The sequence below is a fragment of the Ranitomeya imitator genome, chromosome 1 (genome assembly GCF_032444005.1).
Source record: "Ranitomeya imitator isolate aRanImi1 chromosome 1, aRanImi1.pri, whole genome shotgun sequence".
NCBI classification, from domain to species: domain Eukaryota; kingdom Metazoa; phylum Chordata; class Amphibia; order Anura; family Dendrobatidae; genus Ranitomeya; species Ranitomeya imitator.
In genome coordinates this window covers 350,495,133-350,518,724 of record NC_091282.1, presented here as the reverse complement: position 1 = coordinate 350,518,724, position 23,592 = coordinate 350,495,133, and the positions used below count along the sequence as shown (strand labels likewise).

Genomic DNA, 23,592 nt, shown 5'->3' with positions numbered 1-23,592 from the left:
GTAATACAGGGATCACCATTGGCTTTATACACATGAGCTCTGCATCCAGTGTCAGTGTGCAGGTAATACAGTGATCACCAGTACCATTATACACAAGATATCTGAACAGGTAACACACTGACTCACTGGTGATGTCTCTAGTTGAATTCCTTCATCTTAATTCAGCGCTCACCCCCATCACTTTTTCCAGCCAGGTCTCATCTCTGCAGAAATTAACAGTTCTCTAGAGCACATTCCCCAATTTTTCCCCTACTTCTACACTACGCCAGATGAAGAAAAAAAATCGACAGTGTCGCCCTGCACAGTAACTGGGCCTCTCCTCCCCAACACTGAAAACAGTATCACCAAATATAAAATGCATCACAGCAGTTATAATACCCCTTAATTAGCCCCTACAGTAACAATGTCCCACATCCTGCTCCCATATGTACTCTATTTTGGTTCTGGGCCCAACGTGTATCATTCCTGGCCTTATGTGTTTCAAACCTGCCCCCATAAAATGTGGCTTTCAAAAAAAAAGTTAAAAAAAGTTTCTCGTTACCTAGCCAAGGTCCAGCGGTGTTCTCTTCACAATTCATCTGATGCGCCGGCGTATGGCAGTAACATTATAGACGATCGACGTGCACACTGAAAGCTGGCATCCTGTGATTGGCTGGCAGCTGTTAATTGTTGCAGCAAGGTTTCATGCATGGCAATATAGATTTTAACTGAACGTACATCCAAGGACGCACTTTCAATTACTGAACCGGTAGAATCCTGATGCTGGGGCCTGGTTAGCAGAAGAGAGGTGGCTCTCTGCTCACCGGGCCGCATGTGCAGAAAATTAATATGCAAATTGCCTCTTGAGAGAGTTAGTGGACTAGAACTAGAACTTTAGTGCCACCTAATGGAAGCATCAATCCTGAAAGTCAATATCAACCCTTTAACGAGCCTTGCCATATGATTTAGAATAAAAGCCAAACCAGAATCTCAATTTGCAGACAAAGTGTTTTGGGGTATTGCCCATCGTCAGTGCAAAGTATGATCTGATTTTGCTAGGTAAGAGGATTAAGAATGGGCTCTAAGGGTAACGGTCACTCTCCACAAGGAGGAACATTACCCCTTAGATCCCAGAAAATTAATAAGTACATAACACATGTATTATTTTTATATATTCAACTAAGCCCAGATCCTGACCAGCCAATAGCACAGTCAGATACCTGATGGAGGCAAAGTGATGCAGTGATGTTATCCGCTTGCTTCAGGACACATCCTGTGCATACCTCTGCCATTCTGTAAGCCACCTACAGTCTACAAAATGGAAAGTGGTAGGATATTGAGCCCATGGCTCCCTACTCTACTGAAGGGTTTAACTGTATCAGTGTTCTATGCAGTCTAATAAAGTTAAGAGTGGAGGTCGATCCAGGTGGGTTCCAGTGTGTTAGTAGGCCTGTGGTCACTGTCCCTAGTAGCTATGCTACTACTTTTTGGTACTGGGTTTCTCAACAACCACATTTGTATCGGGATTGCCAGAGTGAAATGGGGATTGTTACTAAAATTTTCTCTCTATCTGGTACAAAAAAGCCATCATTGTTATGAACCATTTTTCTACTGTTCATTCTAAGTTTTCTCTTCCTTCTTAATTTCATTTATCTAGTTATTTTCCACATTTCTTCTGGTGTCTTGCTCATTTCCTTTCTGATAGCAATAAATTATCTTATTTAATTATACTCTTGTTACATAGACACTTGATGTTACATCCTAAATTACGACCAATTACTGAGCATCGGTGATTGTTATGCATGTGATGGAAGACAAATGAGAATGAGATAAAGGAAAACAGATCATGTTTAGTAGATATAAATAAGGAGAAAGAGAAAGAGGAAGAGAAATGAAAGATGCACATTGATGTAATTAGTTTTGTTCAGACTTGGTTAGACTTCAAATGATTGGGATTTATATTTTCATGGTTTTCCATTCTTTGGTAAAGAAAGGTCAAATAGAAAAGGAAGAGGAGCATGTTAGGAATGATCTGAAAGCGAGTGTGGGAGAAGCAAAAGGAATGATTGTAATTTCACCCACAAGGTTTCAACTTCCTCACAAAGAGAGGTAAATTCGGAACCAGTAATTTTTGGTGTCATCTATAGACCCCCCAACATCCCTAAGGAGTTGGTAGATCAGCTGTACAATCGCCTGGCGCAGGCTGCCCTGGCTGCTTCAGTAGTGATTAAAGGGACACTGTCACCTGAATTTGGAGGGAACAATCTTCAGCCATGGAGGCGGGGTTTTTGGGTATTTGATTCACCCTTTCCTTACCCACTGGCTGCATGCTGGCTGCAATATTGGATTGAAGTTTATTCTCTGTCCTCCGTAATACACGCCTGCACAAGGCAATCTTACCTTGCGCAGGCGTGTACTATGGAGGACAGAGAATGAACTTCAATCCAATATTGCAGCCAGCATGCAGCCAGCGGGTAAGGAAAGGGTGAATCAAATACCCAAAAACCCCGCCTCCATGGCTGAAGATTGTTCCCTCCAAATTCAGGTAACAGTGTCCCTTTAAGGGAGATGCTAACTACCCAGATACTGAGAGGTGATGGTTCTACCTCAGCTGCAAAGGGGAGAAATTATAGTTAGTTTGTAGTAGGATAATTTTATGGGCCAGTTTGTGGAAGACCCAATAAGAGGTGACGCTCAGTTGGCTCTGGATATTTCCAGCTATGCAGAGCTTGGTGGAAATGTGACCATCATGTCATTTCATTTTGCATACACTGTAAAAAAACAAAAAACATACTCTGACAGAGGGGCAAAAACTATTTTAAATAGGCCAATTTTCCCAGGTTGAGGGCTGCACTTCAGAACATAGACTGGGAGCAGTTATTGTCAGAGTGATCAGAATGAAAATGGGAGTGTTTTAATTCTATACTGTTCAATCAGACTGCAAAATATATTACTATAGATTACAAGTGTAGACAACAAAAATTAAACCTCACATGGCTCACAATGCGGAAGGCTATTCGTGACAAAAGGAATCTGAGGGGTCAGTCCTGGCCAATTAACTGTCTGTAACTGATTTAAAAGTCTCCTGCTATTTCCCAGGTAATGGTCAAAGGGGTTGCTTAAGGTCATAAAGTTCGGGCTAACTCTTGAATGTCAGACTATTCAGGATATATGTGGTATATTGAAATATGTGCGTACTTTGTTATAGTAGGTTATTTGGGTGAGGTTGTGAAAAGTTAATGGTTTATATTTTTATAATGATTAATAAATAAGAGGTAAAGATGTTTATATAACTGGATTGGGTCTACATCTAATGGATAACAATACTGTGATGGCATGTCATGTAATTATAAACATGTTATTGCTAATTGGCTGGCTTGTAATATTGTGATATATTTTCTCTTCTCAATAATAAAGACATGCTTACCTTCTACTCAGTAGTCAACCGTCACAACACTAGGCGTTTTCTATCGAATTCTGCAGCCTGGAAATGAAAATCTCAATCCCAATTTCATTTAAATAAACACCATTTCACAATAGAATATCTTTATTATCCCTCCTGGAATTGTGTGCTGAGCTGCCACTTTACCTAATGTTTGCACAAATTTGGACATTCTAATTGTTTTCTGGACAGTTTCCTAGCACCATGCCAAACACCATAAGTATCAAAGAAACCCTTTAAAGGAACCGGTGACCTGAAAAAAACATTATTAACCGGTAGATATGGCGTTAATCGAGTTATTAACCTGCCCGGCTTCCGCTCTTAGCTGCAGGGAGAAAATGAACTTTATTGCCCCCTGCAGCGTTCAGGTTTCAGTCACAGGGGCAGCACCGCTCTGAGTATACAGAGCGGTGGCTGTAACCATGCCCCAACCCTTACTGACAGCTGGCCCTAATGCTGAAGTCAAAATATTTTCAAGATATTGAGCATCATATCGGTAAACACATGTGTACATAAAACTTTCTTTCTAGATGGCAAATGATTAAGTGAAAATAACTCTCATGAACTGGCCAAGAGATGAAAGCCAGATTCTATATCCGACTTAGCCATAAGGGCATCCAGACTGGCCGATCTGCCAAATGTACAGCAGCATTGATGACCTATAAGACACAACCACTTCATCTTTTGGTATAACAATTTACCAGTTCCCCAGAAGGAAAAGATAAATTATTTATCATCCGAAACCTTCCCCTCAACTTCTTGGGGCGTAGACCAAGTGTCGAAACCGATAAATTCTGAAATGGCAGATCATCAAATGGGCCCGCAATGCGTCTTGCTAACTTGTCCCTAACTATATCCAAATAATCAAAAACAGACTTTAAATTTTCATCCAGCAAAAGCATCATAAGTAGTATTAAAAGAATTGCATATGAAACACTCAAGCAGCACTCTTGCCTTCTACCTTCTGGGATATCGTACGACCCTTTGTTTCATCTCACTAGTGTTCTCAGGTGTACAAGCCACTCCAACCCTTGTAGACTGATGTTTTTTTTGGAAACATCACAACAAGGAGTGAGCCCTCATGGATGGAAAACTTGTGCCAGACCTTACAACTGGACAGGAAACGACAGTACCCATTGTCAAAGAGTCAGCATGCTCTCGTGGGGTTCTGTGTCACCGGTCTGGAAGTGGTGCCAAGCGGCAGAGGCCTCTGGAAAGGGACGAATCTGTCAATCGGCCACGATCCAGACAAATGTCACCTTGCAATCCCAACTAATATTCGGGCCTACAATTCACAAAATATTCACAAAGTTGTGATTTAGTTAAAAAGTAATTCCAGAAACTGACCTTTAAATGGCTAATTATTTTCTATCCCATTCCTCAGTATATATACTGTATTACATAAATATATATTAATATTGACTGACTGAGTAAAACTGTAATTGACTGGTTCAGATCCTTGGAGAATATTATTTGAAATGCAAAATAATACCATAGCCCCTAAATAGACACATGGTCATTTTAAATTAATATAAGTGGTATTATCTCAGCTTGAACTATTAATAGCATGATAATGTCATATTCTTTTAAAAAGTCAAAAGAAATCCAGCAGATGTAGCAATATACTGGAAATACTGTACATGGAATCAGATAATTTAGTTATCATTGATATAACTTCATAGATACTGATATGTTTCTAGTGCAGACTGCCAGCATTTATTTACTGAAAAGCCTTTGGAATAATGAGCAGTTACAGAACACCTACCTAATATAAATTCTACATAAATAAAAGCAAAACACAAATCTACAGTATATTTCAGCACATTCCTGATTTTATTGAGAAATATTGTCATTCTACAAGAAGGATAAAGAAATAATACAGCCAATTAGGATAAAAACGGACGTTTAACCCCTTAGTAACAGAGCCAACTTGCAGCTTAATGACCGGGCCAATTTTTACAATTCTTACCACTGTCACTTTATGAGGTTATAACTCTGGAATACTTTAACAGATCCAGCTGATTCGGAGAATGTTTTTTCGTGACATATTGAACTTCATGTTAGTGGTAACATTTCTTCGATATGACTTGCACATATTTATGAAAAAAAATGGAAATTTGGCAAAAAAATTTAAAACTGTACAAATTTCAAACTTTTATGCCCTTAAATCAGAGAGATCTGTCACACCACAAAATATTTAATAAATTACATTTCCCACATGTCTACTTTACATCAGCACAATTTTGGATTTTTTTTTGTTAGGAAGTTATAAGGGTTAAAAGTTGACCAGCGACTTCTCATTTTTCCAACAAAATTTACAAAACCATTTTGTTAGGGACCACGTCACCTTTGAAGTCACTTTGAGGGGTGTACATGACAGAAAATACCCAAAAGTGACACCACTCTAAAAACTGCACCCCTCAAGGTGGTCAAAACCACATTCAGTAAGTTAATTAACCCTTTTCATGCAGCAAGCAATGTGGAAGGAAAAAATGAACATTTAACTTTTTTCACAAACATTTTATTTCAGAACCAGTTTTTTTTTTTATTTTCACAAATGTAAAAAAAGAAAATGAACCACAAAATGTGTTGTGCAATTTCTCCTGAATAAGTCGATACCCCATATGTGGGGGTAAACCACTGTTTGGTCACACAACAGTGCTCAGAAGGGAAGGAGCGCCGTTTCAATGCAGAATTGGCTGGAATTGGGATCAGACGCCATGTTGCGTTTGGAGAGCCCTTGATGTGCCTAAACAGTGGAAACCCCCCATAAGTTATACCATTTTGGAAATTAGACCCCCCAATGAACTTATCTAGATGAGTGATGAGCACTTTGACCCACCAAGTGCTTCACAGAAGTTTATAACGTAGAGCCGTGAAAATAAAAAAAAAAACATTTTTGTCCACAAAAATTATCTTTTCACCCCCAAATTTTTTATTTTCCCAAAGGTAACAGGAGAAATTAGATCCAGAAATTTGTTGTGGAATTTGTCCTGAATATGCAGATACCCGCACTGTGTCGGTGCATAGCAGAGCTCGGTTTAAGTACCCTTAATTGCTGCCATGAAAAGGTGTATCGGCGGTCATTAAGGAGTTAAGATACTGGATATTTCTAAATCTTCCTTTATTGTATCATCATTAAAAGTTACACATATGGCGTGTCAATGTTTTGGCCAAAAACAGCCTTTCTCATGGAGAGCAGTTAGGAAACTAGACTCCTGTTGTGAATTCCGCTCTTGGGCTCCCTCCGGTGGTTGTAAGTGGCACTTTTGTGAGTTCTGCTCTTGGGCTCCCTCTTGTGGTTTCTAGTGGTATGGCTGCTCCTTGGAGTTAGCTGTCATCAGCTGCCTCCACTTATCGTCTCTTCTGCTCGGCTATTTAAGTCTGGCTCTATGTTCAGCCAGTGCCACTTGTAAATGGTTCCTGGTTGGATTCACATCTCTTTGGAGTTCCCTGTTATCCTGACCAGTTCAGCTAAGCTAAGTTTTTGCTTGCCCTTTTCTGTCCATAGATTGTGGACTTATCCATTCTGTGCTTTCTATGTTTGTCCAGCTTATCAGTGTGAATTAATTCTGTCTTGCTGGAAGCTCTGGGAGGCAGATTTGCCCTCCACACCTTTAGTCAGGTGTGGAGATTTTTTGTAAACTCTGCGTGGATTTTTGTAGTGTTTTATACTGACCGCACAGTATTCCATCCTGTCCTATCTATTTAGTTAGACTGGCCTCCTGTGCTCATCCTGGTTTCATTCTGTGTATGTCTTTTCCCTCTCCACTCACAGTCATTATTTGTGGGGGGCTAATCTATCCTTTGGGGATTTTCTCTGAGGCAAGATAGCTTTCCTGCTTCTATCTTTAGGGGTAGTTAGCTCTTAGGCTGTGACGAGATGCCTAGGGAGAGTTAGGAGCATTCCACGGCTACTTCTAGTGTTGTGTTGAGCTTAGGGACTGCGGTCAGTACAGTTACCACTTCCTTCAGAGCTTGTTCCATGTTGCTCCTAGACCACCGTATCGTAACAGTACAAGTGGCCAAAAATGAATTAAATGCATCTCAAAAGAAGGAAAAGAAAGTTCTGAACCATTTTTTTTTTCTGTGCTCTAGTTTGTCTTTTTTTTTTTTTTTTTCCTCTTGATATCTGGGTGGTTCAGGATATATGCTTTGGCATAGATGTTCAGGGTTTGTTTTCTCGTGTGGATCAATTTGCTGCAAGAGTACAGTGTATCCAGGACTATGTTGTCCAGACTCCGGCTTTAGAGCCCAGAATTCCTACTCCTGACTTGTTTTTTGGGGACAGATCCAAGTTTTTGAACTTTAAAAATAACTGCAAATTGTTTTTTGCTTTGAAACCCCGTTCTTCTGGTGATCCCATTCAGCAAGTAAAAATCATCATATCCTTGCTGCGTGGGACCCTCAAGACTGGGCTTTTTCTCTTGAAACAGGGGATCCGGCATTATTGAATGTAGATGCATTTTTTCAAGCGCTCGGATTATTGTATCACGAACCTAATTCTGTGGATCATGCGGAAAAAACCCTGTTGGCCTTGTGTCAAGGTCAGGAAGCGGCAGAGTTATACTGCCAGAAATTTAGAAAATGGTCTGTGCTCACTAAATGGAATGAAGAGGCTCTGGCTGCTATTTTCAGAAAAGGTCTTTCTGAAACCCTTAAAGATGTTATGGTGGGCTTTCCTACGCCTGCCAGTTTGAGCGAATCTATGTCTCTAGCCATTCAGATTGATCGGCGTCTGCGCGAGCGCAAAGCTGTGCACCATATGGCAGTATCCTCTGAGCAAAGTCCTGAACCTATGCAATGTGATAGGATTTTGACTAGAATAGAACGCAGGAATTCAGACGTCAGAATAGGCTGTGTTTTTACTGTGGTGATTCGGCTCATGTTATCTCTGATTGCCCTAAGCGTACTAAGAGAGTCGCTAGGTCTGTTACCATTAGTACTATACAGCCAAAATTTCTCTTATCTGTGACCCTGATTTGCTCATTGTCGTCCATTTCTGTCATGGCATTTGTGGATTCAGGCGCTGCCCTGAACTTAATGGACTTAGAATTCGCCAGGCGCTGTGGTTTTTCCTTGCAGCCTTTGCAGAGCCCTATTCCTTTGAGGGGCATTGATGCTACACCCTTGGCCAAGGACAAACCTCAGTACTGGACACAGATGACTATGTACATGGCTCCTGCACATCAGGAAGATTGCCGTTTTCTGGTGTTGCATAACCTGCATGATGTTGTTGTACTGGGATTTCCATGGTTACAGGAACATAATCCGGTGCTGGATTGGAGAACTATGTCGGTGACTAGTTGGGGTTGTCGAGGAGTACATAGTGACGTTCCTTTGATGTCAATTTCCTCTTTCCCCTCTTCTGAGGTCCCTGAGTTTTTGTCGGATTTTCAGGATGTATTTGATGAGCCCAAGTCCAGTTCCCTTCCTCCGCACAGGGACTGTGATTGTGCTATTAACTTGATTCCTGGTTGTAAGTTCCCTAAGGGCCGACTTTTCAATCTGTCTGTGCCAGAGCATGCCGCCATGCGGAGCTATGTTAAGGAATCTTTGGAGAAAGGGCATATTCGGCCCTCTTCGTCACCATTGGGAGCGGGTTTCTTTTTTGTTGCTAAGAAGGATGGCTCCTTGAGACCCTGTATTGATTATCGTCTTCTTAATAAGCTCACGGTCAAATTCCAATACCCCTTGCCTTTGCTTACTGATTTGTTTGCTCAGATTAAGGGGGCTAGTTGGTTTACTAAGATTGACCTCCGAGGGGCATATAATCTTGTTCGTATTAAACAGGGTGACGAATGGAAAACTGCATTTATTACGCCCGAAGGCCATTTTGAATACCTTGTGATGCCATTTGGGCTCTCTAATGCTCCATCTGTGTTTCAGTCTTTCATGCAGGATATTTTCCGCAATTATCTTGATAAATTCATGGTCGTATATTTGGATGAGATTTTGATTTTTTCCGATGATTGGGAGTCTCATGTGAAGCAGGTCAGGATGGTGTTCCAGATCCTTCGTGATAATGCTTTATTTGTGAAGGGGTCTAAGTGCCTATTCGGAGTTCAGAAGGTCTCTTTTTTGGGTTTTATTTTTTCTCCCTCGTCTATAGAAATGGATCCTGTTAAGGTCCAAGCTATTCATGACTGGATCCAACCCACATCTGTGAAGGGTCTTCAAAAATTTTTGGGTTTTGCTCATTTCTATCGCCGTTTCATTGCCAACTTTTCCAGTGTGGTTAAGCCCCTTACTGATTTGACGAAGAAAGGCGCTGATGTGACAAATTGGTCCTCTGAGGCTGTTGAGGCCTTTCAGGAGCTTAAACGACGATTTACTTCTGCCCCTGTGTTGCGTCAACCGGATGTTTCTCTTCCTTTTCAGGTTGAGGTCGACGCTTCTGAGATTGGGGCAGGGACCGTTTTGTCTCAGAGGGATTCTGATTGTTCTCTGATGAAACCGTGTGCTTTTTTTTCCAGAAAGTTTTTGCCTGCGGAACGCAATTATGATGTCGGCAATCGGGAGTTGTTGGCTATGAAGTGGGTGTTTGAGGAGAGGCGACATTGGCTTGAGGGAGCTAAACACCGTGTTGTGGTCCTGACCGATCATAAGAATCTGATTTACTTCGAGTCGGCCAAGCGGCTGAATCCTAGACAGGCTCGATGGTCCCTGTTTTTCTCCCGTTTTGATTTTGTGGTCTTGTATCTTCCGGGATTTAAGAATGTTAAGGCTGATGCCCTCTCTAGGAGTTTTTCGCCTGATTCTCCTGGAGTCCTTGAGCCGGTTGGCATTCTTAAGGAGGGGGTGATTCTTTCTGCTATCTCCCCTGATTTGCGGCGGGTGCTTCAGGAATTTCAGGCTGATAGGCCTGACCGCTGTCCAGTGGGGAAGCGGTTTGTTCCTGATAGATGGACAAGTAAGGTAATTTCTGAGGTTCATTGTTCAGTGTTGGCTGGGCATCCTGGGATTTTTGGTACCAGAGATTTGGTTGCTAGGTCCTTTTGGTGGCCTTCCTTGTCGCGCGATGTGCGTGCTTTTGTGCAGTCCTGTGGGACTTGCGCCCGGGCCAAGCCTTGCTGTTCCCGCGCTGGTGGGTTGCTTTTGCCTTTGCTGGTCCCTGAAAGGCCCTGGATGCATATTTCCATGGATTTTATTTCGGATCTTCCTGTTTCCCAGAAGATGTCTGTTATCTGGGTTGTTTGTGACCGGTTCTCTAAAATAGTCCATCTGGTACCTTTGCCTAAGTTGCCTTCCTCCTCAGATCTGGTTCCATTATTTTTTCAGCATGTGGTTCGTTTGCATGGCATTCCGGAGAATATTGTGTCTGACAGAGGTTCTCAGTTTGTCTCTAGATTTTGGCGGGCCTTTTGTGCTAGGATGGGCATTGATTTGTCTTTTTCTTCGGCGTTTCATCCTCAGACTAATGGTCAAACTGAGCGAACTAATCAGACCTTGGAGACCTATTTGAGATGCTTTGTGTCTGCTGATCAGGATGATTGGGTGTCTTTCTTGCCGTTGGCCGAGTTTGCCCTTAATAATCGGGCTAGTTCGGCTACTTTGGTTTCACCTTTCTTTTGTAATTTTGGTTTTCATCCTCGTTTTTCTTCTGGGCAGGTTGAGCCTTCCGATTGTCCTGGTGTTGATTCTGTGGTGGACAGGCTGCAGCAGATTTGGACTCATGTGGTGGACAATTTGACGTTGTCTCAGGAAAGGGCTCAACGTTTTGCCAACCGCCGTCGGTGTGTTGGTCCCCGGCTTCGTGTGGGGGATTTGGTTTGGTTGTCTTCTCGTCATGTTCCTATGAAGGTTTCTTCTCCTAAGTTTAAGCCTCGGTTTATTGGTCCTTATAAAATTTCTGAAATTATTAATCCGGTGTCTTTTCGTTTGGCTCTTTCTGCCTCTTTTGCCATTCATAATGTTTTCCATAGATCTTTGTTGCGGAGATATGTGGTGCCCGTTGTTCCCTCGGTTGACCCTCCTGCCCCGGTGTTGGTTGAGGGAGAGTTGGAATATGAGGTTGAGAAGATTTTGGATTCTCGTTTTTCGAGGCGGAGGCTTCAGTATCTTGTCAAGTGGAAGGGTTATGGCCAGGAGGATAATTCTTGGGTTGTTGCCTCCGATGTCCATGCCACCGATTTGGTTCATGCTTTTCACTTGGCTCGTCCTGATCGGCCTGGGGGCTCTGGTGAGGGTTCGGTGACCCCTCCTCAAGGGGGGGGGGTACTGTTGTGAATTCCGCTCTTGGGCTCCCTCCGGTGGTTGTAAGTGGCACTTTTGTGAGTTCTGCTCTTGGGCTCCCTCTTGTGGTTTCTAGTGGTATGGCTGCTCCTTGGAGTTAGCTGTCATCAGCTGCCTCCACTTATCGTCTCTTCTGCTCGGCTATTTAAGTCTGGCTCTATCTTCAGCCAGTGCCACTTGTAAATGGTTCCTGGTTGGATTCACATCTCTTTGGAGTTCCCTGTTATCCTGACCAGTTCAGCTAAGCTAAGTTTTTGCTTGCCCTTTTCTGTCCATAGATTGTGGACTTATCCATTCTGTGCTTTCTATGTTTGTCCAGCTTATCAGTGTGAATTAATTCTGTCTTGCTGGAAGCTCTGGGAGGCAGATTTGCCCTCCACACCTTTAGTCAGGTGTGGAGATTTTTTGTAAACTCTGCGTGGATTTTTGTAGTGTTTTATACTGACCGCACAGTATTCCATCCTGTCCTATCTATTTAGTTAGACTGGCCTCCTGTGCTCATCCTGGTTTCATTCTGTGTATGTCTTTTCCCTCTCCACTCACAGTCATTATTTGTGGGGGGCTAATCTATCCTTTGGGGATTTTCTCTGAGGCAAGATAGCTTTCCTGCTTCTATCTTTAGGGGTAGTTAGCTCTTAGGCTGTGACGAGATGCCTAGGGAGAGTTAGGAGCATTCCACGGCTACTTCTAGTGTTGTGTTGAGCTTAGGGACTGCGGTCAGTACAGTTACCACTTCCTTCAGAGCTCGTTCCATGTTGCTCCTAGACCACCGTATCATAACAGACTCCCATTTTGCATTTCTAAATATATGCCTATTTGGAAAGACCTGAATTTTATACAAAGTTCGCAGATTAAATTATTTAAAATATGGAGGGAGAGGGGAATTAATCATTTGGGGTATGTTTTATAAACTGACAAAGGGAGACTGTAGAGCAGGACAGAATTCTCGGCCAAATATGGGTTGGAAAATAGTCATATTCTACAATTCTTACAGTTAATAAAACATTATACAACATTAGTAAAAGATTTAGGAAAGGTGGAGGAAAGAAACACCTTTGATAGTCTGATTGGTCTGGCCACAACTTCAGATTCTCTTTCCAACATTTACGATCATATTCGAACACAAGATCCCTGGAGAACTAAAGTATTTGATGCATGGAGCAAGATTATCTCAGATGAGGACTTGTATGAGAAGATGTTAGTGGGGTGGACTAAAGTAAGAAAAGTAATGATTAATGAGCAATGGAAGGAAGTGCATTTCAAATTGTTGCGCCACCTGATCTATGCCTTTAATTTCTCTTACAGGAATACCCCTGCCCATTTTCTTGTCAGCTGTCCGAAATGTAATTTATATAGAGCTAATTTACTACATTGCATTTGGGAGTGTCCATTTATTCAAAGGGCTTGGGAGAAGGTAATTGAATATGTTCAAGAAATCTGGAAGGTTAAGATACCTAAAACTATTCAGGCATTTTTGCTTCATTTCTTCAGTCTGGAAAATGGCACTAGTAATAAGCTTTACAATGTTCCTGACATTATACATATAGTTTTACTGGTAGTAAAAAAAAAAAAAGTGCATTCCGAGGCATTGGCTGGAAAAGCAGAAACCTAGAATTTCTGAAATAATAGACACCTTAAAATCTTTATTACAGATAGACGCGGAGTCATAAAAGGAGAGGAACACAGGAATCTTCTTCAGAAAATGGGGAACTGTTACTGAATGCAGTTACATGCAAGCAGAAATTACTCAATTGATGATGATGACGTTTAGAGGTACATCCTGGTAGAACCTTGAGGACCTGGGGGGTAACTTGGGGAGTTTGAGGGCCTGATCTTGTTTTTGCTTTTCGTATTCTATTGTTTGATTTGTACTAATCGGTTGAAGTATTGTTGTAACATATAAAAGGTAAATAGAAAAGGGATGAGAATAACCTTGTAATTGTAACAGTTGTAAATTTGATTCAAAGTGATTGTATGTAAACTCATCGAATGAAAAGATTTTGGAAAAAAAAAAAACAGCCATTCTCAGTCCAAAATTGAAATAAAAAGACAATAATTTTGGCTTGATAAAGGCAATTTCTGGCTGAAACGTCACCATGCCATATTTGTAAGCTTTTAATAATTATGAAATAAAGGAAGATTTGGAAATATTTTATGTTTTGGAAGTCCGCTTTCTGTTCCTGAGTTGAGCGACTGGGTGGAGACTTGCTCCCAAGGAGCAGAGAGATCACAGGAGAGGTGCAGGGATTACAACTTTGAATCATACAGCAAATTATTCAACCACATTCTAAATTAGGTTTATTAGAAACATTGACAAACATTTTAACAAATTAAACAAGAGCAATTTAAAAAGTTTAACATAATTAATGAAAAAGAAATTACATTTTTAAGGCAATACATGTTTCCTGGAAGCCACACATTTGGCACAGAAGAGCAGTAGAGGATGGTGGATGCCCCAGAATCGGTAATTTGCAAATAAGACATTGGGATATGCCAATCCTGGAACAATAGAAGATTTGTAAGGCTCTTAGATAAATTCTAACAGTGCTAATGCTAGCTCCTGATTAGTTACCTGTAATGCTGAGGACATAAAAAGGCTTCTCTCCCCATGATGGTGACATGCATTCCGCACAGAACGCAGCTCTGCTTATTCACAAACAGCTGTTTGTAAAAAAAAACAACATATATTTGTAACATACCAGTATACTGAGCACAAAACACCTGTTTGCTTAAAAAGGACCCGTCACCAAGTTAAAATACCCAGTAATTGCTCTTACTTTATTCTCAGTGCTCCCATGGATATTCCATTTTTGGGTTGCTGGGTGTTTTTTGCATTTTTTTTTTTACTTTGAAACTTTGAAATCCGGCATTCGATTCCAGATTTCTGGGCCTGTTTATTTAGTGCTTCTGTTTATGGTTTTAAGAAAAGGGATGTAAAAGAAAGTGCCCTAGGTTGTACATGTATATACAGTTAGGTCCATATATATTTGGACAGAGACAACATTTTTCTAATTTTGGTTATAGACATTACCACAATAAATTTTAAACAAAACAATTCAGATGCAGTTGAAGTTCAGACGTTCAGCTTTCATTTGAGGGTATCCACATTAAAATTGGATGAAGGGTTTAGGAGTATCAGCTCCTTAACACGTGCCACCCTCTTCGTGCCATCACTGCATCTCCGTTCTCACGGCGCAGGCAGCTCTCATGTGCTGAGCGGTCTCTTGGTACCACTCATTATTGTAGTGAAAATGCGCTCCACACCTATGGGAGTGGAGACACGCGCATATTCATTACCTTAATGAGCGGTACCATGTGACCGCTCAGCATAGGAAAAGCTGCCGGCGCCGAGACCATTGGAGATACTGCAACAGCGCCAGGAGGGTGAGTATGATGTCTTCACCGACACCAACTCCTGCTGCTGCCCCTCGCCCCACCAGCTTCTTGGACAATGACTCGTGTATAAGCCGAGGGAGGGGCCATAACGTTTGTGCAGCACTATATGGGGCCATAACATTTGTGCAGCACTATATGGGGCCATAACATTTGTGCAGCACCATATGGGGCCATAACATTTGTGCAGCACTATGTGGGGCCATAAAGTTTGTGCAGCACTTTATGGGGCCATAACATTTGTGCAGCACTATATGGTGAAATTTGGAGGGCTCAACCTCCCTAATATCCAAGATTACTATCTAGCTACCCAAATAGATCAAGTTAGAGCATGGTGGAATGGAAATAAAACTTGTAATTGGGTTCATATTGAATCACAATGTGCGGCCTCTAAAAATGTAAAAGCTCTATTTAGTGCTTCTTTGATTGCTCCAAATAAAAAAATAGATGCTCTTCCTCTGAGAGTGTCATCCATCTCCAGCTGGAAAGCATTCCATAAAAAAGGTTCTAACGCCTCAGCCCCAGTTATGTCCATAACTCCACTGGAAACCTTAGAACTCCTAATACCTGATCTTAATATTAAAGATTGGACAAAACAGGGCATTGAACTAGTGAAAGATTTGTATGAAGGTCCTAAGCAGTGGCGGATTATAATGAGGTCAATCTGGGCGGGAGCCCAGGGCCCAGTTGTGTGGGGGGGCCCTGGGCAACCGCTCAGATTGACCGCCGCCATCAGAGCATTACTGCCCTGACTGGCGTATGGGCCCAGTGGGCAGAGGGGGCCCGCATTGGGCCCCATCTCATCTGCTCACTGGGCCCCTACCTGGCGCTGCAGCAGTTTAACGCTATTGACGTGCGGGTGCGCACCCGCACGTCAATAGTTAACAGCCGCCAGCCAATTGGAGGCTGGCAGCTGACATCAGCTGCAGCATGCACGTCGCCGGCGAGTGCACGCTGCTGGAGGGAGCTTCGCCGAAGGAGCGCGGACAGGTGAGGAGAACTCTTTTTTTTATTGCGAACTGCCATCCAGGGGGCCTGGGCCAGAATGCTGGACACACTGAGGGCAGAGATGCTGGACACACTGGGGGCAGGATGATGGACACACTGGGGCAGGATGCTGGACACACTGGGGGCAATATGCTGGACACACTGGGGGCAGGATGCTGGACACACTGGGGGATGGATGCTGGACACACTGGGGGCTGGATGCTGGACACACTGGGGGCAATATGCTGGACACACTAGGGGCAATATGCTGGACACACTGGGGGCAATATGCTGGACACACTGGGGGCAATATGCTGGACACACTGGGGGCAGGATGCTGGACACACTGGGGGCAATATGCTGGACACACTGGGGGCAATATGCTGGACACACTGGGGGCAATATGCTGGACACACTGGGGGCAGGATGCTGGACACTGGGACAGAATGCTGGACACACTGGGGCAATATGCTGGACACACTGGGGGCAGAGATGCTGGACACACTGGGGGCAGAGATGCTGGACACACTGGGGCAGAGATGCTGGACACACTGGGGGCAGAGATGCTGGACACTGGGAGCAGAGATGATGGACACTGGGAGCAGAGATGCTGGACACTGGGAGCAGAGATGCTGGACACTGGAGGCAGAGATGCTGGACATTGGGGGCAGACATGCTGGATACTGGTGGCAGAGATGCTGGACACACTGGGCAGGACTGGAGACAGATGGGACAGGATTGCAGACACGGGCAGAATGTAGATACGGGACATGATTGGAGACACGGGCAGAATGAAAGACATGGGGCAGGATTGGAGACAGATCATGTTGCCTCTTTTTCTTCATTTAGTGTAATGTAGAAGTTGGGAAAAATTAAGTAATGTGTTCTGCAAGCGGAGCTCGAGATAAGTGTTATTTCCTGCAGAGACGAGTCCTGGCTGGATGAAGTGATGGTGGTCTGTGCTGCATGAAAGATGAAGGACTTCACCTAGAGACATCACTGGTGAGTCAGTGTTACCTATACACTGACACTATACACTGTATACTATATACAGAGGTCCGGTGTACAATGTCACCGGTGATCACTGTATTACCTCTACACAGACACTGCATACTAAGTACAGATCTCCTGTGAATACTGACACTTATAGTGATAGTATTGTGGGTTTTTTTTGTTTTTTTTCTTCCTAACTGAAGGGTAAATTAACTAGATCAATGGATGTTTGACAGGTCATAGTTTCACACAGCAACTATTTTTCTGGAATAATCTGGTTCAGGTATATGATGACCCCGTTGCATGACCCCATCACATGACCCCATCACATGACCCCGTCACATGACCGGAGGGTCCACAGTGTCTGAACAGCACGGGGCCCTGGCTACCCTTAATCCACCCCTGGTCCTAACCTCCTCTCTTTTGCTTCTTTATATAACCATTTCAAAATTCCCAATAAAGAGTTCTATTAATATCTCCAAATTCGACACGCATTACATTTTCCAATATCAGAGGGAATGGTTAACTCAGGATTAAAATTGACTTTTTCAAATGTTTAATTCAATAAAGTGGGCCTAAAACCCATAAATATAAATTAGTAGACATGAAAAATGTTTTTATAAAGTCGACTCCTTTTTTATCGTGGGAAAAAGAATTGAATAAGGCATTCTCGAGCAGTGAATGGACAAGCTCACTAGTTTTTGCAGCTCACACCTTCAAATGTGCCTCTTATCTTGAGTCCTATATGAACAAAGATTTAAGATGGTATTACACCTCAATGAGGCTTCACTCTCTGTTCCCCTCTTCTACTTAACTCTGCTGGTGTAACTGTGGCCAAAAGTTCTTTAATCCACACATTTTGGAGCGAATAATCACTTCCACCTGGTCGTTTACTTTTAATCTGATCTCTTCTCTACTCCACCAAAAATAAAACCATCTCCTTCTTTAGCACTACTTTTGTTAGCTATACATTCTATCCCCTCCAATGGCAGAGTAATTGTCTCACATATTCTTCTAGCTACAAAAATAGCGATTACAAGATATTGGAAGTCCCCAGAAATTTCTGCCAACGAAGAGATAATACAATCAATAAATAAAACTTGTGCTTTTGAAAAAATTATAGCACACAAAAATAATAAGTTACAAGTATTCAATGTTAATTGGAAGAGTTGGTTGAATCAAGCAGAAAATATTGTTCTAATTTAATAGTAGTCATTAATTATTGTAAACCTAGAAATCTGTTGAATACAGCCCTGTATGTTATGTTGTATTTTATTTTCTGTAGGTTTAATACCTATGTAGACTTCAATGTTAGTCAGTCTAAAGTATTGTATACACTGTTTGTGGTTATTTTCTTAAAACCAAATAAAAAGATATTGTTAAAAAAAACACACAGCCAGACTTTGTTGGTTAGCAATAGCATTGCTATATTGCTCCAGCACTTTAATAAGACCATCTGAGGTGGGTAAATTTTCATGTGATACTAATCCAGGAAAGTTTTCTCAACAGTGATATATCATACGTAATTTTAAATAGGCAAGGCACATGGTAAGGGACAGGGAGTGGATGTAAGGCTAATGGTGAGCGCAGAGGCAGTGGGCAATATGAAACAGACAACATGTCGACCTAGCTTCCTGTGCCACTTTGTAGAGGGGGGCGGAACACCACTCTTGAAGCCAGACTAATGTGAAAAGGTTGTAGGATAGATGGCAGATAATGCTTTTAGTCACTTAGCCAGCACCACCCTGTCTTCCACACAGCCCAGTCTCAGTAGCCGTGATTCTGGACCACATAATCCTCACTGTGATCCTCCTTCCTCCCACCATGGCGACTGCCCAGAGACAAGTGATACAACACTTGGACAATCTGAAGAGCTGTTCACATTTCCATTTATAGATTTTGGCCTCTCTCCCTGCCCTTTTCAAGTAGGAGATCGCATGTAGTGATGCCAAAATATTTGAACAGCCACTCTCAGAAGAAGGCGACGGTGAGAAAATGCAATTACTGTCGCAAGAGATGGATGATGATGAGACACAATTGCCAACAAGTAATGCTGTTAAGTCAGCAAGTCAGATGAAGGACCAGGGTGCGAAAGTGGAAGACGAGGTGGTGGACAATAAAGTCACTAACCCAACCTGGGAAGTTGACATTCAGAATGAGGACAGCAGCACAGAGGGGGAGGGTTCTGCAGCGCCACAACAGGCAAGAGGAGGCAATAGGGTGGCCAGAGACACAAGACGGGCTACTGTTCCCGTTCCTGTGTACTAACACAGGTGAAGTTGCCAGGCCAAGGGTAAGGTGTTCCCAAGTCTGGCGCTTTTTCAAAGACAGTCCAGTTAACCCAAAGAGAGGCCATTTGCAACATCTGCCATACCAGTATCAGCAGAGGCAGCGCAACTACCAGCCTGACCACCACCAGCATGCTCAGGCACATGACAGCAAAGCATCCGACTAGTTGGGCCGGACGCCTGGATCCAAAAACCGTGTCAGCGGGTGATACCACTGCAATGTCCCCTGTTCTACAGTACGTGCACACCAATTCCCTGTCCATGACACAGGCGAAGATGCCACCCACCCTGCACCTGTTGCACACTTGCAACCACTGTCAGCAACCACATCCTGGTTCCAGCTCAGCGTTCAGTTGTCCCTACCCCAGTCCTTGGAACGCAAGCATAAATTCAAAGCACGCACCAACAGACCACAATACTAAACAACTACATTTCCAGACTGCTTGCCCTGGAAATGTTGCCGTTTTGGGTTGCGGAGACAGAAGCTTTCCGCAACCTCATGGAGGCAGCTGTCCCTCAGTACTCAGTCCCCAGCTGCCACTATTTTTCCAGGTGTGCCGTCCCCACCTTACACAAGCACTTGTCCCATAAAATCAGCCATGCCCTGACCAACACTGTTACTGTGAAGGTCCACTTAACTATGGACACGTGGACAAGTTCCTTTGGCCAGGGATGCTACATTTTCCTGGTGGCACACATTTGGTAAACATTGTAGAAGCTGGGACCTAGTCGGACTCTCGGATGGAACACATGCTACCGAAACCAAGGATTGCAGGCCCTGGTTCTATCATGATTTCCCCCACCTTCTACAGAAGTTCCTGCACCTCCTCCTCACCCTCTGTCTCTGAATCAGTCACAAGCTGGAAGCACTGTACCTCTGCTTCGGCCTGGCGGCAATAGGCTCTGCTGAGGCTAATCTGCTTAGGTGACAAACCGCACACTGCCGCAGAGTTGTTGAAAGGTCCCCACACAGCGTCTCATCATACCCCCATTCCCCACACAGTGTCTCATCATCCCCCATTTCCCACACAGCATCTCATCATCCTCCATTCCCCACACAGCGTCTCATCATCCCCCTATTCCCCACACAGCGTCTCATCATCCCCCTATTCCCCATACAGCATCTCATCATCCCTCCCATTCCCCACACAGCGTCTCATCATCCCCATTCCCCACACAGCTCCTCATCAGTCCCCATTCCCCACACAGCGTTTCATCAGCCCCCCATTCCCCACACAGCGTCTCATCAGCCCCCGATTCTCCACACAGCATCTCATCAGCCCCCCATTCCCCCCTCACAGCTCCTCATCATCCCCCCATTCCCCACACAGCGTCTCATCATCCCCTTATTCCCCACACAGCATCTCATCATCCTTCCATTCCCCACACAGCGTCTCATCAGCCCCCCATTCCCCACACAGCATCTCATCATCCCCCTATTCCCCACACAGCATCTCATCAGCCCTCCATTCCCCACACAGCGTCTCATCAGCCCTCCATTCTAACAGACCAGACTGATCTGTCTCTGTTGCCCCTGAACCTACAACCAGGCATGGTCGTGTGTGACAATGGCTGGAACCTGGTGGCGGCTCTGAAGCTTGGCAACCTTGCACACGTACCATGCCCGGTTCACATGCTCAACTTAGTGGTTCAGCGGTTTCTCAAAACTTACCCAAGATCTGCTGGAGCTACTTGTAAAAATATGCCGTGTGTGCCCATTTCCGCAAGTCAGCTACAGCTGCCACCTCCCTGAAGGTGTTGCCTCAGCGTTTGTAAATTCCAGCTCACTGACTGGTGTGCGATGCCAAAACGCAATGGGAACTCAGAGTTACATATGTTGGCAAGACTTTGTGAGGTAGTTGAATAACAGCTGCAAAATGCCAGTCTGTATTCCAGTCAGCGTCTGCACATAAGAGCTGATGAGTGGGCATGGATGTCTGACATCTGTGTGGTTCTCCAAAATTTTGAGGACTTGACCAAGATGGTGAGTGGCGATGACGCCATAATAATAATCCAATATTGCAGCCAGCATGCAGCCAGCGGGTAAGGAAAGGGTGAATCAAACACCCGAAAACCCCGCCCCTATGGCTGAAGATTGTTCCCTCCAAATTTAGGTGACAGTGTCCCTCTAAGGAACAATGAATCAGATAATGGCAGTTCCTGTGAATGCTGCGGGGGAGTCAATAGCGCCAACAACTGCTGGCGCACTGCTGTTACATGAAGGTTCAACTGGTAACGGTGGTCCATCTTCTGGCGGCAGCAGCCGGTCTCCAGTACCTTTCGCTGAGCCCCTAGTCCATGAACATATGCGGCTGAAGCAATCAAGGTGGCAGCACAATCAGGATCTCCCGTGGGCAGGAAGGTATATGCTTGTAAGGTGGGCTGAAAACGTCTGTCCAGTAGCCCGTTCTCTCTTTGCGGCATGTGCGCTGTACTCACGGTCATGAAGCACACGGCACCTCGCTCTCTGCCAGCTACTGGGCGCGCTGCACTTCTCTCTCTGTACTGCGCGCTGCCTGTTCCCGCCATGACTGAAGTGCCGACAACAGCTGGAGCAATGTTTCTCCAACGAGTTCCTGCAGACCACGGTCCGACGACAAGGGCAGCAATGAACAGTCCTGAACTCTGCCCTGGCTCTTAGGCTGGCATTAGGCGCTTAGCTGAACAGGGCTCCTGCCTCTTTCTTTATTACTGCGGTGGGCTACGGCATCGGATTGGCCATGTGTCATTGCGGCCCAGTTGCGCACGCTCCTTGCCTCTGTCACCACCGGCGGGAAACTGCCGGACGCTGCTCCCGCTTTTACTTATAACCGTGCCCCCATCTTCCAGGTCAGGGACCCTGCCCAGGCCCTTTTGACTTCCCCCGGACAACGTGGGACGCAGCCTCAGCAGTTCCGGGCCCGATCTGGCACAGGTACTCGCAGTCCGGTCTTCCTCCTTACATATTAATTCTGGTCACATCTCTTCCCAGAGGCGTATCTAGGGTTTCTGGCACCCGGGGTAAGAATTCATTTTGGCACCCCCCCCCCCCAGGACATATGCAATTTTCACACTTAGTCATGTACTCACGAGCTCCTCCCCTAATGCTCTCAGTCTTCAGTGAAAAACAGAAGCAGAAGAGAAGCTCGTTGCCACAGGACCATAAGTATGAAAATCGCATATGAGTGATGTGTCCATGTGACGACTACTGGAACCTGCAGAGCTGGATCCTGGCATTGCAGGCTTCTGAATTCTCACAACGCATGCACTACACACTTTTAGGATTTTCCCTTGCCTGTGGAAAGTCATGTCAGCACAAGCATGTGATTTGTATACTTCTGACCACATTCCGACTAGACGTGTCTGACCTCGCTCAGTTCATTTTCATTGAGTGAGGCCACACATGTCTAGTCAGGTTTTGGTTTTACCATTCTCTTTTGTGTCTTCAGGTTTCTTGGTGGTGTGTGAACATGTTCTTACAGACTTGTTCATTGTGCAAGTAGCCCATGTGTTCCTGTTTCCATGATTGTTCTCTTGTGTCTACAAGACTGGGGAGTTCCACCACTCCTCTTGGGCTATCTGCACAAAAGCTGTTCTGTCCTGTATGCACACATGGATTTTTCCTCTCTGAACCCTGTTCACACAGGTAATATACAGATGATCAGGTTTTTAAATACATCAGATAGGGATTGCATACATTAGTTAGGACTGCTCTGATATGGGTATACCGTGAAGATTGGTAGAGCAGCTTAGTATACATTTTTTGCAAAAAACGTATCAACCAAATACCCTGTTATTTACATCTTTTACTAGCACTTGCGGATTACTGCAAACATTTTTTCAAACTGAGTGTTTTTGGTTTTACCATTCTCTTTTGTGTCTTCAGGTTTCTTGGTGGTGTGTGAACATGTTCTTACAGACTTGTTCACTGTGCAAGTAGCCCATGCGTTCCTGTTTCCATGTCTAGTCAGCATGTGACCTCATGTATGTAAATCACCAGCACCAGAGAATCCTGACAGCGTGCAGTGCTCACTGTGAGAATTCAGAAGTCTGCAGTCACCCGCATACATGTTTCCTCATACATGCCCTCATTCCCCCATACTGTTTCCTCATACATGCCAATCCATTCCGCTATACTGTTTCCTAATATATGCCCCCCATCTCCCCCTTTGCTCATCATCCCCCCATTCCCCACACAGCTCCTCATCATCCCCCCATTCCCCACACAGCTCCTCATCATCCCCCCATTCCCCACACAGCTCCTCCTCATCCCCCCATTCCCCATACTGCTCCTCA

At 44.1% G+C, this 23,592-nt stretch overlaps 1 protein-coding gene across 1 annotated transcript in view; it reads right to left on the bottom strand.

The window, feature by feature from the left end:
- Window positions 1-13,937: 13,937 nt before the first annotated feature.
- LOC138657768 (uncharacterized) overlaps window positions 13,938-23,592 on the bottom strand; it is a 49,030-nt gene continuing 39,375 nt past the window's right edge. The window contains exons 5-6 of the mRNA XM_069745433.1: window positions 14,229-14,317; window positions 13,938-14,155 (exon numbers count right to left, since the gene is read on the bottom strand). Of these exons, the coding sequence (XP_069601534.1) occupies window positions 14,035-14,155; window positions 14,229-14,317 (210 nt within the window). The 3' untranslated portion in view covers window positions 13,938-14,034. The remainder of the gene's footprint in view (window positions 14,156-14,228; window positions 14,318-23,592) is intronic.